The 16440-nt window shown below is 39.7% G+C and overlaps 1 protein-coding gene across 2 annotated transcripts; it reads right to left on the reverse strand.

Annotated features, from left to right (window-relative positions):
• Positions 1–4612: 4612 nt before the first annotated feature.
• ywhae1 (tyrosine 3-monooxygenase/tryptophan 5-monooxygenase activation protein, epsilon polypeptide 1) lies at positions 4613–16404 on the reverse strand. 2 transcript variants are annotated; one of them, XM_018684030.2, is made up of 7 exons: positions 16171–16404; positions 14349–14548; positions 13449–13555; positions 12915–13121; positions 11975–12111; positions 9156–9207; positions 4613–5825 (listed from the first exon to the last, which is right to left on the reverse strand). In XM_018684030.2, the coding sequence occupies exons 1-6, from the start codon at positions 16232–16234 to the stop codon at positions 9200–9202; spliced, it is 723 nt and encodes a 240-aa protein (XP_018539546.1). In that variant the 5' UTR covers positions 16235–16404; the 3' UTR covers positions 4613–5825; positions 9156–9199. The 2 variants fall into 2 exon arrangements, with proteins under 2 accessions (XP_018539546.1, XP_018539545.1); XM_018684029.2 differs by lacking the exon at positions 9156–9207.
• Between the last annotated feature and the right edge of the window lie 36 nt (positions 16405–16440).

Consider the following 16440-nt stretch of genomic DNA (forward strand, 5'->3'; position numbering starts at 1 on the left):
CTAACCTGCATGTCTTAGGACTGTGGGAAGAAGCCAGAGTACCCAGAGAGAACCTCTGCAGGCATAGGGAGAACATGTAAACCTTCATGCTGCCCTTTTTGACATTTTTAGCCTTTATTGTACAGTCAGCAGTGAAGCAGCAGACAGGAAACATGAGGTGAGAGACAGGAGTGTGATATGTAATACAGGTCCCTGGCCAGAAATGGAGCATGGACAGTACGGCTATGTGGAGCACTCTAACTGGTAATAGTCTAAAGTCAGACTTGGCCAAACTGAGCCAAACACAGACAGTGTGACTGTGAACAGTGAGTCATACAGTATAGGACTTGTAATAATGGGGATTCAATCTACACACATTCCCTTGAATCAGTCCTGTTTGCTAGAGAAAAATGGATTGTGGGAATATTATACTGTGTGTTCATCATGCAAAGATACGCTCTAACACACACTTAAATGTATAGTATGCCAGTTCCATGGACATAGGGCACTTGGGCACTGCAGGGCGATTTGAAGGGCGTGGGTCAGAACAGAGTGAGCTGTAGTTCACAGGTTCATCCTGCTGTATATTTATGGTGCAATCTTGCAACCAGATCCCACATGGAGGCTCAGCCCAGACCAGATCAGACCAGGGCTGAGTAAATCTCACAAGTGTTGCCTGAAAATAACCTCATCTATTTATAACTGCTGTCTCTGCAGCAGAAGAGGAAGTTCATAATATTTCATTGACGTTTGTTCCCTGGGTCCCACTCTGTGAGCAGTAATCTTGCTCCAACAACAGAACATTGCAGCAGTTTCCAGTTTCCACAGGAAGCTAGAGGACGCCGATTAGGCTGCAGATGTAGGAGAGGAGGCCACTAACTCAACAACCAGAACACACCCTCTGGAGAGAAGCGTCTTCAGATATAATGACTGGAAAGTTAAGATGTTGCTGTTTGTTTTGTTCCCTCACAGCACATCAATTCCCATCTCCTGTGGAAATATGGAAATTATTTTAGGGTGAGTGATGTATTTTCAGTTTAGATGGAACTTGCTGCCCTCTTGAGGTTTCATGTTACAACAGGCTGTTCAGTGGAGGAGAAACCATAAGATGCCATGGTAACCTGACCGTCAACACATCTCCTGAAAACTTAGGAGGGTCTGTTAGTGTGACAGCTTTTTAGTTTTAAATCACTGACTGAGAGCAAGTCCTGCAGCACAACCTAACTAAGCAAAACCTCAACCCTCACAAAATAGTTTTGTATTGTACTGAAGCTACGTTCTCTTCTTTGTCTGTTTCCCCACAACCCTGTCAGATGAAGCCAAGTACCTTTTCAATGACTGCACCAACAATATAATATGATATATAAAATAATAATTAAAAACAAATATACTTTTTTTTTTATCACAGAGGTGACCTGTTAGTGTTCAGGTCTGACTCAATATTGTTAATCAAACTGTAATTTTTCAGATTAGCTGAACGACCCCATAATCTCTGCATTTACTGCCCCGCAACTACACAGGTACCCCCTGGGGGCTGAGAATCACTACTCTAAAATAAAATGTTAACACACTCATATATAACATTGTCTATAAAATGCTCAGAACCAGTCTGGTGTGATGTGATGATGCTGAATAGAGAAACTAAATCGCTAAACTGAAAGTCAACTGGACATGTTTCTCAGATGTGTGACAGGGAGATAATGTTGTTGTACCTTTATGTGTGGTGACAACCTTCACTACAAAGTCTGGTATTTCTAAAAGTGAGTATTATTACTGCTATGACACAGTTTCTGAGATCATTAGCAGCTTCTAGCCAAGGCTAGATTGCCAACTGGGCAAATCAGTCAGCTGCCCAGGGGCCCAAGAAGGCCTGGTTTTACTGTGTGTGTTGTTTTTGGTTATTTAACTTTTAGTAATTAGGTTTTGAAATACAATATGAATTGAGACTGATGGTGTAATCATCTTACAGAGAAGCCTCATCTAAAAATCTTCCACTAAAACCAAAATTATTTCATTTCTAAACTGAAGTGATGCTGTGTTTCATCTAATTACCTTTTCTTAGCAAATGCAATAAAGGAGCCATCTATAGTGTGTTGTGTGCACTGTACTAGAGGAAAATATTGCCACAGCAGGTGCCCAACAGCAAATATTTGGTATCATTTGTGCTCCCAGTCGTGTCAACATAGGCCCAATAGTAGATAATTATGCTAAACCTTCCCAGTTAATTTGTCAATAACATATCAGTGTTAACATTTTTAAACTGTCATGTCTTTAAGTAGAAACAGATGACTAGTGACTTCATTATTACATATGGATTCCACAGATTTAACAGTTGAGAGGTGATTTGTAGGAACCTCTCTCGTTGTGTGTGGCAGATTTGATACCTGCAGAGGGCACTAGACGAGCTGCTGCACATCACCCAGTCACAGGAAAGTCTGGTCTCCTCTCACGGCTGTATGAGAAAAGAAAACTAGTGTAGCTCTTCTGCATTATTTTTAATTTAATAAACTTGCTGATTCATCATCTCAGATTATAGTCCTCCCTGTATGCAGGTGTAATGTCCCTAGTGATTCATTCTCATGGTTTGAGTATGATTACAGTAAATGTAGAGATATAAACTTAAAAGAAGTGTCACTGAGCCCTACCCTTCTCACAGAATACAGAGTTAGTAGGGGCAAGATGAATGTTGCTGTAAATCATATTAATACATAATAAAAAGGGGAAAGCCTCTACAGTATATACAGACAGTTTAGCCTGTTGGGCCTTACCTAGGGGCTGTCAATAAAAAATATGTTCCTCTGTATTTCTTCCTGTAGAGGTCCACTGATTCTGCTTGTCTGTCACATACATTACAGACCTACTCAGACAAGGAAGGGAGGCTGGACAGTAGTAAAGTAGTAAACTGGGCTTTCTCAGAATGTGGGCCTGTGTGTCACTGCCGGTCACAGGACCATGACACACTTTAATTCACAGTTAATGGGTTTCAAACTGGTCCTACCAATCATGTTTAGATGAAAACTCTGACTCTGCAACCATAAAGCTGTTAGGCTCTTTGTGTTGACAACCAAACTGTTGGACAGAAGCGTTGAACGAACTGAAATGTTGATCTGATGACTGTGCTAGATTAAAATTCAGGTGAATGTACTAAATCTGATAGAAAGACATGTAATAACTGTTGAGACATTTCACTCAAAACCATAAATATCAATCTCATGGTTGCACTAGAGGCAAGGTCAGGGTATCACCATAGGGGACCATGAATGTTTCAAAAATTCTATGGCCATCCATTAAGTAGTTGTTAAGATATTTTGGTGAGAGGTGGACCAAAATAGAGTGCCATCCTTCCTGCTGATAGCTGGTATCCAAAAGGTCAGATGGTTCATCCTGCTGTGAGCTCAAAATTACATAATGGAATCTAAAATTATGTCATGAAAATTCACTACTTGCACAATGATGAAATTTGACAGTGTCTTAAATTTCTTGTTAAACTTTGGCCTGATAGTGTTAGATAAAAGTTCAGTGAGGTGGGGCAACAAAAACAGTGTTTCACCCTTTGGGCAGCATGAATGTCCATGGTATATGCATTGTTTTCAAGATACCTTGTTATAGCCCTGAGCTTGGGTCAAGGAGAGGTCTGACCTGACTGTGAGCTACATGAAAGGTCTGGGGGTCCTTATCAGATGTTCTGTGATGCCTCAGTAGGAAAGCAAACAGCCATTGACAGCTACAGCAGTCTGCTACAGCAGAGAGGAAGTTGCTTTGGCTGTTAGTGCGCTCTGCCCTGTGGTCTGTCTGACGAGCTCCTCCACTTTCACCTGTGGGTCTAATTTTAGACTAGGCACAGAGCTCAGGCTGTTATTATGGGTGATGTAACAGTAGAAAAGGCGGCGACTGCTACAGAGGTTACAAGAAACTAAAACTAGGGAGGCGAAAGGTTAAGGCTTCAGGGACTGCTCAGAATGAGTGTGTAAGTGCTTGAAGAAAGTGTCAAAGCTACAGGGGATTTTTTGAGAACACACACACACAACCACAATTGTGACATATTTAAGTCACTACTCCATGAACTGTGTCTGTTTCCAGCCACATGGAAACATGCCTGTGAAAGTCTTAGAGATACTTATTGTAAAAGGTTGATCTCAGTTACCTACTGCTCTATGTATGTCACTACACTTCGGACCATCATTTCCATCAGCCACTTACACACTAGCAGCTCAGAAATCAGCTACACTGTCACCGCAGAACCACAGGCATTAAGATTGCATTTGTCTCTCAAGCACTATAAATAGAACATATAAATATATGATTATGTTCACAGTTGCCAACTCAGATTCCAGTAGCAACATCTGCTCAGTGTGGCAACACTGTGCTAGGGTTCATCTGGTATTGGGGTTTAGGAAGCCAGTACACTGTATGGAAACACCTGTACATAAAGTTTCTGACTCGATTTAAAAAACTGTCATGCAAATGTCAACCTGCAGAAGCTACAACAAGCAGCAGGAGAAACAAGATTCCCCACGTCAGTTTTATTTCACTCATTACCATGTTTGAACAAACAGTTCCATGGATTATATTTGTTCACATAAGGCAGGATAAGCAGCACAATCACTGCAAATGAAACAATAAAAGCAACCAGTCAGTTTGTAATGTTTAATTTAGATTGTTTAATGTTAATTCCATGCTGTGTTTCAGTAAGAACAATACAGATTCCCTGTCTGTGGCTCCAGTCAGATATCCAGTAGTACAAATCAGCTCCAAGTTACACATAATGAAGCAAAACGAGAGAAGAAACAAAGGAAACAGCAAAAGAAATAAAAACCTCTGAACCTAGAGGAGCTTTAGTAAAAAGTAGGGGAGAAGCAGCAGAAAAGATGTGTTAACTCATGCAAGCACTGACAATCTTGATTTTAGGGATCTCTGTCAAGGAGAGGGGGCCAAATTGAGACTTGTCTTTTAAACAAGTGAAAAATCTCCCAAGTTTTTTTTTTTTTTAATTAAAACCACCAGCTAGCCGTAAGTCACCCTTCAGAGATTCAGCATGTGTGCACAGCTACAGTATTTCAGCACAAAGTACAGTCCAAGGACAACTACAAAAACATGACAACAGAATCACTATGATGTAAAAGTTAAGCACTTCTTTGCCCCACATGGATATCGCGAATTTTGCCAACTTCCTCTGAAAACCTAAGTAAACCAAAAGGGCACTTGTAGTTTTCCAAATTGCCCATAAAAAAGGTAAAATGATTCGTATGACATTTCACTAAAAACAGAGATAAAATAGCTCCCATAACTAATAGTCAACATTATCAGTAATAAAAGTTAATTTCTGTAATTACATTAAGAAAAAAATCTCAATACATCCAGCAACTGATAAAAATATTGAGGAAAAAGCAAAAACAAACAAAAATACAATAATGAAAACAAAGATAACATCTCAGAACTGCTTGTACCAGGACAATAAAACAAAAACAATCCAGGGACTCTTACAATATCTTTGTCTTTCTAACATTGTATTTCCTGTCTCAATTAAGTGGTATTTACTTGAATGATGTAAGGGCTAATATAAAAATAAAAAAAGAAGAGAAAAATAAACATGTTCACTCCATGGCCCTGCTGGGTCATGGAGCTGCAGAGGTGGCAGAAAGGAAAAGGAGGGGAGTGGAGGAAGAGGAAGGTGACTCACAGAAAGGGAAAAGGATTTGGAGGGAGAAGGATGAAGAGGACAAAGATGGAGGGAGGAGGAGTGTGAGGAGGTGAGGGGAGGGTCTCAAGTTGTTGGCTGTTGGTGGCATAGTCTCACTGGGCCTCATCCTCAACGTCTTGCAGTGCCTCTTTGTTCTGTTCTTCACCTGTTGGAGAAAACAGACAGTTAAAAAAAACAAACCAAAAACCTGTTTTCAGGATGTGATGGCTCAGTGTAAAACAAGTTTTGTATTGTTTACAGGAAGTGATCAGTAGAGCCTCTTGCTACAAATTCAGACAGTAAAACTAAAAATCTTGGAGAATTCAGCTTGGAAACTAGTCAAAGACAAGGGCATTATATTCCAGTTTTAAAAAAAGTCCTCAAGCTTTGATCTTGTTTGCTGTAACTGGTGAACAGTGGTGGATGAAGTATTCAATCGCTTACTGAAATAAAAGTATAAAGGTAGCAATTCTATAGTATGAAAATACTGACTTTCAGAGTGAAACTCATTTCAAAGTTTAATCTAGAGTATCTTAAAAGAAATATATACAGTATATCTTAACTGAAATATGCTCCAAAACATATCTAATGAAGAGAGGTGCAGTTGAAAGCTTCTGTGAGCCAAACTCATTAAACAGCCTGGCAGCAGTGCAGAGATACTCCCTTCTAAAGTTTCTGAGTGAGCCTCGTCCTTCTAACCAATCAGAAAAGGCTAAAGTCAGCAGTGGAAGCTCACGGCTGTCAATCAATATGTGACTGTGCCTCTGAATTGAATTGACTGTGCCTCTGGTTCACTGAGGCTTCAAGTTACTATTAGCTGCTGGAAGACAATGCTATGGCTGACTCACAGGCTGCAGACAAAGTCTTTTTGGCTTAGGAATGTTCCTGACTGAGTGAAATGATGTGGAAGTATCTTAGTGGCAGCCATGATGAGAGCTGGATGAAATCTCTAAATGCTACATAAAAGTGCTTCAATGCTTCCTTTCTACTTTCCTTTAGCATAGGGAACACTGGACCGTCCTTAATAAAAGGAGAGGATAGAATTACATCCCACAATCAACAAAATCAACATTTAAAGTGACCTACGCAAATCACATCCACTGCCTCAAAGTTACCTAGTCTAATCTAAGTGCAGTTAGATTCTAAACAACATAGTCTTTTCAAAATTCTTATGAATTCTCCTTCACATCTTTGCTTGACCTCATGACATTTACCATCGAGGTCATAGATAAGTGGTTAGGAAATGACACAGGACGTAATTTGTTTTCACTATTCACCTGCAGCCACAGGCTATCAAACTGAGATAGGGTGATGGAGCAGGGAGAGGGAGAGGTGGGGGGAGTGAAGCAGATTGGCCTTGAGTCTCTTGCCAGTGTTAGCCTGAATTCAAGAACTTGCTTATTGTAGCTTTAAGTACTTATCAGCTGCATGTACTTAAAGAATGAAAAGTGAAAATACTCATTTTGATAGTTTGGCTTGTTTTATGGCGCTGCATTACACACATACATAGAGATTATATTAAAGTATTATTGTTACTGATGCATGTGGAAGTCGCCTTGTACCGTTGTAGCTTTTTATTTAAAAAGCTCATTAAAAGAGATAAATAGAAATAAGTGCTTGCAGCCTGAAATGTGAATGAATAAGGCAGGATGCACTAGAAGAACAAGGTGATTTGCATTAAAAATGTGCTGAAATATTCTTACAGCACTGGCACACTTACTTAAAATGAGACTATGGACATAACTACAGCATAAAATGAATGGATGAGGAGATTTTGGGTACAAGACAATGCATCATATTTTATAAGCTGATTATATGTTTGAATGAACACGCTTAATCTGCAAAGTCTCTATGCTGTCGGACAAATATAGTGGAATAAAGGTACAGTATTTGTTCTGAATGTAGAGAGGCAGAAACATAAAGCAAAAGATTTAAAAAATTCAAGTGAAGTACAAGGACCTTAAAAACACACTGAGGTACAGTATTTGAGTAAATGTACTTGGATATTTTCCACCACCTCTGGTGAACAGTGCCTTCCTAAAGCAAGAAAAAAAACTATTCATTGTAGGATGCACACACCAGAATCCAGGTGAAAATCTGTTTAAACTGACCTGCTCCTTTTTAAAAATCTGGACTTTTTTCAGTTGAAAGCTGAAAAAAAATCCTTTGAATATCAACTGGTAACACCAGTGAGAACGCATGCTGAGGCCAAACATAACACCAGTGTTTGGTGAAGACTGAAATGTGATATCATATTATATATCACAGACACTCATTCAAATACAGAGCTGACAGTGTAAATACTTATAAAAGTAAAAAAAGTGAAAGGAAAAAAACCTAGAGTGAACTGTACTCAAAATTTATCACGCCAGTTGGAACTTTTACACAAAACTTCACACATGCATATATTTGACTACTTCAACTTGTTCTTAATAGCGAAAATCAAACACATCAATACTACTACCATTTCAAATGCATTAATCAGGGTTTTTTCTAACCAGGATGTCTTGAGATAGTCAACTCAAGTGTACAGTGTGCAAGCAGTTTCACATGCCAATAACATAACCTAAGCCTCTGCTCCCTGGTGTACATTTAGGGATGGGAACTGATAACATTTTACAGATACCAATGCAAATATCGATTCTTTACAGATTCTTTTAACAATTGCTGTTCTCTCTTCTACGTGGAAAACAGTAGGACTACACAGGTTTTCAGCATCAACACAAGTGATTTATTGTCTCTGAATCTAAACAAAGACTAGCGACAGTCTGACAGTGTCATCATCTAAATTGGATGAAATGAGACAATATTTATACAGCATTTGTTTTCCTTTAGGTTTTCTCAGTCAAAGAAACAAAACCGCTAAGCTTGCCTGCAAAGCACTAATGTTATTAAAACATGGGATATTTACCCTCGGTAATGGACACGCATGCTTGGCTGGGAAGCAGAGACACTCACATGTAACGTGTCAAATATTATAAATATATGAAATTTAGGCCCATGTTTGATAGAAAGATGTTTCAGCATATTATTGGTGTTTCCAACCTTACTAGAAATGACCGTTTTACAGAAATAACCATGGTTTGGACTGTTTTTTCCTCTCCGCCTTCTTTTAGCAAGTATCCAGTGGTTTAGTCACATGGGTTTGATGTCATTGTTTTACTAGACTTACTTTTTTTTTTTTTTTTTTTAAATAATCAGTTCTCAAATGGAACCAGGTGTTGATTCCCATCCCTAAGTACATATATGTTTAACAGGTGACTAAGTGTGCACTAAATGGAACTATCTGAACTCAAGAAAGACTGTTTTCAACTAACTGCAGTGGCAAGGTCAAAGATTACAGCTCATTACATAAAGTTAATAAAGGATCAAATTGAATGAGTGAGTGACAAAGCAGGTGAGTGGACTGAATTATTAAACCATGAGTGAATTAGTGTTAAGAAGAAAAAGAAGGAAGCCACACAAACACAGCAAGGCTTGGGTGAGCAACACTTACAAAGTACAGTTAACATGGGAAATGAACAGTCAGGTTTGTTTCCTTTAGGACTCTACAGCAGAGGGAATGAGAAAAAGACAAGAGAGATGATGAGTCACTGGGAAATAAAAGGTGCTGGTGGACACTGCACCACAGCAAATGCAAACTACTTGAATGAATGGAGGAAGAGAAAGAATGAGTCAAACAGGGCTCAACGATTTATCAATTTACTGTTTTTATATCAAAGTCAATTTATTTAATTATTCCCAGAGGTACAATTTGATCTTATATTAATGACCAGATCTTAACAAGCTGTGGCTTGTGGTAGTGACAGTTCAACGACTATAAAGACAATCACCTCCAGCAGATTTACTCAGCTGCGGCTTAATGTTTATTCAATGAGTTGGTGAAAAGGCAAAAAAGAAACATTGACTTAAGTTAATATGCTGTTTGTAAGACGATGATTGTACTATTTCCAAAGATGGTTTTGGGGAAGAGGATGATGATGTTTGCATAAATTAAGAAGTTTACTATGGTTTTTTTATTTATAAAAAAATAAAAACCCAACAGACTGTTTCTATATTAATTCCAGGTAGCTAGCAGTTAGCTTAGCAGCTGCCGAGTGCAAATGACAGAGAGCTGGTGGGCAGAGTTGTCAGAATCGCACACTTTTAACTTTTAAGCATGTGAAATCTGTTTAAATTCATAACCTTTAAAAGTCTGACATCAAGAACTCCAGTATTCAGGGCTGTGAGGTAATCTGTCTGGTCTGTGACGTGAAGTAGGGCTGGACAATATGGCAAAATGATTTTTTTCCCCATACTGACATGTCGATCACGATACATCATCTGCAAGTTTGAAGAGTATCCTGATAATGACTGAAGCCTAAAGAAACCAGTGGGCTCATTAGTTAAACGTTGACAATATAATCTATTAACAAAAATAGGGAAACAATTGTACTATGTGAACATATTTTATCTGCCTTAATTAAACATTAACAATTAACTTATGTGGTAACCTCTCAAAAAATTTAAATAAAACGAAAACCTTTGTCTACTACGATCACAAATTTCTTTGACAGGGCCTTCTTTGTAGTGGTGCAAGTTAGACCGTTATATTCACACTTCTTCTCAATCACTTTTCATATTTCATATGCAATGGCTGCATAAGACAAAATTATTTTTGTTTTGGTACAGTCCTGTTAGCCCTGCTAGACCCTGGTTTTTACTCTCTGTGTGGTTGCTGGGATGAAAGATTTCAGGTGATTTTCTGTGTTTCCATCTTTGGCCATCTTAATCTGGGCTCTGTCGCTTTTAAGGTAACCAAACCACTTCCATATCATCAGTGTGGTGTGACCTTTCTTGTCAACAATTTCCTGTTTGGAGGATATTGTGAGTTCTTCACTCTCACTTTTGTGCCTCTTGCCTCTTGCTCGTCCATAGCCTTCTTTAAAACAAGTGGGTCTAACTTTGCAACAGTAAATGGGTGTGTACTTTGACGTACAAGCCAAAAAGTATTGCCTGACCGTGTGTTGTTGAGTTAATGCCTGATGTGTAATAGGTTGTTAGAATAAAATGTCCAAATCGAATAAAAATGCCCTACACTTACTACTACACTTTACGTCTTCATTGACATAAATTTTATTGTGCTCCCAAATTGAGATTGGTTTATTGCCCAGCCCGAACGCTAAGGTTAGCTAAAGCAGCTATAGCACATAACTGTCAAAAGCAACATTAGGGGTTGATAATCCGATACACAAATTGTCTGTGATTTTATTTGCCAGCAGTTTGTCAATATTACCATTTATGGCAAAGTATGTATGCTATCATTAAAGGATGCTACCACACATGTAATGTCCTCATAAATGTAACCTAAATTAGTCAGTTTTTTTCTGTAGAAAATGAGTCAAGTGTACTTAGAAGTTTAGTTTTCTCTTGCGTGCAATTATTAATTATCCTTAAATCATTGAGCCCTAGAATCAAATGCTACAAGGTGGAAAAGCAGGTGATTTTTGTTAGGTAGGAAGATTATGAATATTTGCTCTGAATGGCTGATTTCAGCTCATGTAGACCAGTTTGACAGGAGTCTGCATTCTGTACCTGGGCATGCACACTGTGAGCAGCATGATATACATTCAGAAAGCTTCAGTTAAATTTCTTCAAACTTTTTTGCTTTTTAGTCACGGTTCCAGTTTTCACTGTTGCTGACAACACAACAAGATTTCTTTGTTGTTTGATGTTTGATTATAGATTTCCCCCAGTTCTGTCATTAAAAAAAATCTTATGTCCAATATCTGCCATCAGTTGGATCACCGTGACACAGGGGTAGATGCTGTGTGGTCCAACACTAAGTGCTCATTCATTCTTCAGCGGGGGTAAACTTAAACTTATTTAGAGCAAAGATAAACATGCAGTTAACAACTTGTGCCCAAAGGACACTCGTGAAGTAAGGGAGAAAAAGACATGTCCATTTACAGCCAATTACTCAAGTAATATTATGAAATCCTATGACACCACCACCACCACAATCATCAGTTAGCCTTACTCTTCCCTGTAAAAAGCAAAACATTACATACTAGCAATGTATGTGTCTTGCATTGCTGCTGACTTAACAGATCATCCATCAAGCTGCTCACAGTATTGACAAATGTTAAAAATTCAGTGTAAAAGGTTATAGGTGGGTAACAGTAGATGAGTAAGTTAATTCATCAACTGGCATCTAGTCCTGGAAAAGAGGTTCATCAGAGACAAAAACAGGCAGAGCCACTGCCAGTGCAGTGTCAGTGTATACAATATTCTACATAAGTATCATGAATGGGCCCTGTGGTATGAGCCTCTTACCCTCTCCCTGCATATCTGAAGTCCATAGTGTCAGGTTGTCACGTAACAACTGCATGATAAGTGTGGAGTCCTTGTAGCTTTCTTCACTCAGTGTGTCCAGTTCTGCAATGGCGTCATCAAACGCAGCCTTCGCCAACCTGAGCAAACACATCCAACACTTCTGTTGAAATTATTGTACACTTAAAGGTTTACATTGGTGAGCAGTTCTCGTCAGCCACTGTGGATTGCTGTGATGTGTGAGATTTGAACAAACTGAATTGGAACCATATCAGTTGTTTTATGGACATTCAAGATTTTACCATTTATTTTTCAAGCCACAATATGTACACCCTGTCACTTTAAAATAAGCTATAAAGATATATTCTACATTATCCATCTGTGTCAGTGACTGTGTGTATTGTTTGCTTGCAATAGGCCTCCATTGTAATATTATTTATGTATGTGTGAACATAAAGCTGGTGCTACACAGGAATGGCTTCAGCTGTTCTGAAGATGAAATGGGGGAATGTGGTCACTACTAAATACTGACATGGGGACTAAGTTACAAACTTGCACTTAGATCAATCTTCAAGTTTTTTTTTTTTTTTTTTTTTTTTTTTTAAATCAATCCATGTCCAAAAAAAGCCTAAATACATTCACTGTGAAAAAGACAAGGAAGTCAATACTTTATTAAAATAATGGGTTTTAAGTTTCAGTCTCACCATGGTTTGGTAAAAGGCAAGAACGTCTGGTTATGCATGGCGACTGAGAAGGATTAGTGACGGTAGTCTGTAAACAAGAGATGGTTTCTAGGCTGCTTGCTGTCAGGTCTCCTCTACTTTGGATCTTTTCTAAACCTCCCGTGATCACATTTTGACATATATAAAGATTGCTCTGCTTTATCATTGTTGATGAAACTAAAGATATACACTTATTGGCATCATATTGAAGAAACAGTGACCTGCAAGCACGGTCAGGTGAGTTGAGGATCTCGTAGTAGAAGACGGAGAAGTTGAGGGCAAGTCCGAGGCGAATAGGGTGTGTGGGAGGCAGCTCCGACATGGCTAGATCGGTAGCAGTTTTGTAGGCCACCAGGCTGTTCTCTGCCGCCTCCTTTCTGTCATTGCCAGTGGCAAACTCTGCCAGATACCTGTGGTAGTCACCCTTCCTGGAATTGGGGGAGAGAATTGACTTTCATATGTGCACAACAATATTATAAATCAATGGTCTTGATGGAGCTGACCCTTCAGCTCATTACATGAGCCTTCACGGTGCACACCAACATATTCCTGTCAAGTGTCCCATTTCTAACTTCCCTGACGTTGCCAGTGTTTTGCTGCCTAGAATTTAGATCTAAATATTTAATATACAATCATATAAATGTGTCAAATAAATAAGCATGCTCACAAATTTAATTGTATTCAGCTCTGTGTAAGAACTACTGAGGCTTAATATACTCATCTATTAATGAACATTCAGACCACAAAGTGCTTACATTTTGTTGTAGAAGACCTTGGACTCTCCCATGACAGCAGAGGGGAGTAGGTGCCTTTCCAGTGCATCCAGAATATCACCACAGATTGACTTCAGCTCCTTCTCAACCTACCACCAAACCAAGACAAAAAAGGCAATTATTCAATTAGCAAATCATTATTGTTTATTTCCCACTGAAGCCTTGCTTGATTCCAAATTATACTTTCCACTTCTGAGTGGTGCAAGGGTCCATGTGAAGTAAATTTCACCATCTGCCCATATCTGTAAGAGTCCACATGAACTGTGCAAGCAGATGTGTCTTAATGTGTCCATGTATGCAAACACCCACTGTAACAGTCTGTGTCATCTTCCAGACTATATCTGCCCCTTTAACAACTTTATGATACTCTGCTTGTAGCGTAAATATTTTTTTTTTTTTACTAATCCAATTTATATGTTGTTGAATGCTCACCGAGTGCTGGGGTAGTGATAGGAGAAATGTGATCCATGAGGGAGAACTACTGACGAAGTGAAGGTGCAACAGCAGGATAACCCATCTCTGAATCCCATTAAGTCACTGACTGCAGTCCAACTGCCTCTCCCATCTCTCTGACACACTCTGGCCTCTCCCACAATAATATCCAGCTCTTATTTCCCTTCATAAAAGCAAGAGAGAGTGCAGCGCTCGCCAACTATGACTCAGATGTAGTCTGTCCAGTAGGTGCTCATAATGTGTATTATTAATATGAGCAAGTGATTTCACATAAGCTAAGCAAATCTAAGATGCTTTGAAATGAGAATCATATTTGAGACAATGGAACATGGTAAGTCCATGTAAGTGCTCCTGATAGACTCTGTCTAATTACAAAAGCTTTGTTTCTTTGTGGGAAGTGACATCCTGAGCCTTTACTGAGTGCTTTACCGTTTGCCTGTATTCCCGGATCATCTTCAGTTTCTCTTCTCCGGCCTTGTTCTCTTCTCTCTGTTCAATACTGCTGATTATCCTCCAGGAGGCTCTCCGAGCTCCAATCACATTCTTGTAGGCCACCGATAGTAGGTTCCTCTCTTCCACTGTGAGCTCTACGTTCATGCCTGCCACGTTCTTCATAGAAACCACCATCTCTGTTAAGGAAACACATGTAACACTCATTAAGCACTCTGATATTTTATTTGAATATTTCTTATCTACCTTGTATCCTGAGAGTACACCTGACAGGTAGCTGTCAATTTTCTCATCCTGTTAACTGACTAATTGAGAGTCTCAAGATGTGAGAGATTTCATTAGTGACATACTCAAAATGTAGTGTCATTTACATTGCAATGCCCCCAAATGGCAAGTAGAGATGCTAATTAAATCTGCTTGACAAATGCATTAAATTTTTTGATTGGTAAAATTTTGCATTATAAGAATGAAGCATTCTGGCGTCAGGAATGTCATGCTGAGAGAAAATAATTCACTGTTTAAAGAATATGCAAGATTGGTTCAACTGTGAGACCAGGTATTAAGAACACACGTTAAGGTGACTTCCTTACCAGAGCCAAACCCCCACCTATTCACATACACACCAAACTAACACACCTGTAAAAAAAAAAACACGCAGTCACTTCATTGATATGTAATGGACTTCTGAGGTTAAGGTATGCTGGAACTGGGTGCCATTGATGACAGCTGGCAGAGTATAAACTTTATTAAATAACAACTAACTTGGTGGGTTAAATGGTCAGAACATGCAGATTTGTTTTTTAGGAGTCGGACACTGAAGCTGATGTAATTTCGAGGGTATATGACTTTTCACACGCTGACCTATGAAGCTCTTGAAGAATTAATCTCTCAAAAACATGTTAGCATTTGATAACTTACTGCAGAATAACAATATGAATACGACCACATTCCAGCAAGGATACCATTTAGCCAGTCAGCTATAAATCACGCTGTAAATACACTCGAGCCAAATCCCGTGAATGAGTCATGGCACATTCACTTAACGTTTCTGGGCAACGTATGACCGGTGGCAAAAGCAGCCGTCTAAAAACAGCCTCTACAAGGCCTGTAATGGTATGACAGTCTGACAGGAGCGCACCAGAGAGAGGATGAGGGAGTCATTTTCGCCAATCGATCCGTTTAGCCTGTTTTCAGGGGAACACCCCACCAAGTGAACAGCTGCCCTCCCACTCGCTGCTAATACACAGCAGGCTTCAAGTAGCTAACCTTGCAATTCAGCTAACGCATCGCTGATGTTAAAGTTGGTTGGCATTGGTAACAGAATCACGCAAAGAAGTGGGTGCGTTATCATGGTTACAAAGGCAGCAACATGACACTGGGTGTTACCTATGAGAGCTAGCCGAACCAGTAGCCCAGGCGTTAAGCTATGGAGCTAGCATGATGCAGGGGAGGCAACTACTGACAGCTCACGCTCCAGTAATCCGCCATTTTGTTGTAGCCCCTTCGCTAACGTTAGCCACTGTCAGTCACATCCGTGCAAATTCCCTAAAACACAGAGACTTTCAAACTTTGGCTGTTGGTATAATGTCACATTATTTTATCCCACGAATGAGCTCCCAGCCCCTGTCAATGAATAGCAAGCTGAATTACGCCGGTCGTAGCCGCGTTAGCTCTCTGGTTAGCCATAGCTAAGACTGAGCTACCTAGTAGAGCACTGCCCGTTAACATTAGCTGGCTCGCAGGAAAAAATCCCAGCGGCGAACATGTCCCACTCCGAGCCAGCCCTGAAAGTGTGGCTTACCGTCATATCGCTCTGCCTGCTCGGCAAGTTTTGCCTGATAAACTAGATCCTCTCGCTCTCCCATTGTGTATCGAGATGCAGGTAGAGTAACGGACTAATCAAACTGACGAATGTTTAGTGAAAAACACGGTGGCGTGCCAGGTCTATCGGCGGTTCCTAGAAACCAACTGGGTCGATGAGTGGTGTTCCGCCCCACCGGCAGCGCTGCGCTGGGATGGAGTAAAGATGGCGACTACCTTCATCCGGGTACTGCACATACGTACACGAATC

The sequence above is a fragment of the Lates calcarifer genome, linkage group LG21 (assembly GCF_001640805.2).
Source record: "Lates calcarifer isolate ASB-BC8 linkage group LG21, TLL_Latcal_v3, whole genome shotgun sequence".
NCBI classification, from domain to species: Eukaryota; Metazoa; Chordata; class Actinopteri; family Centropomidae; genus Lates; species Lates calcarifer.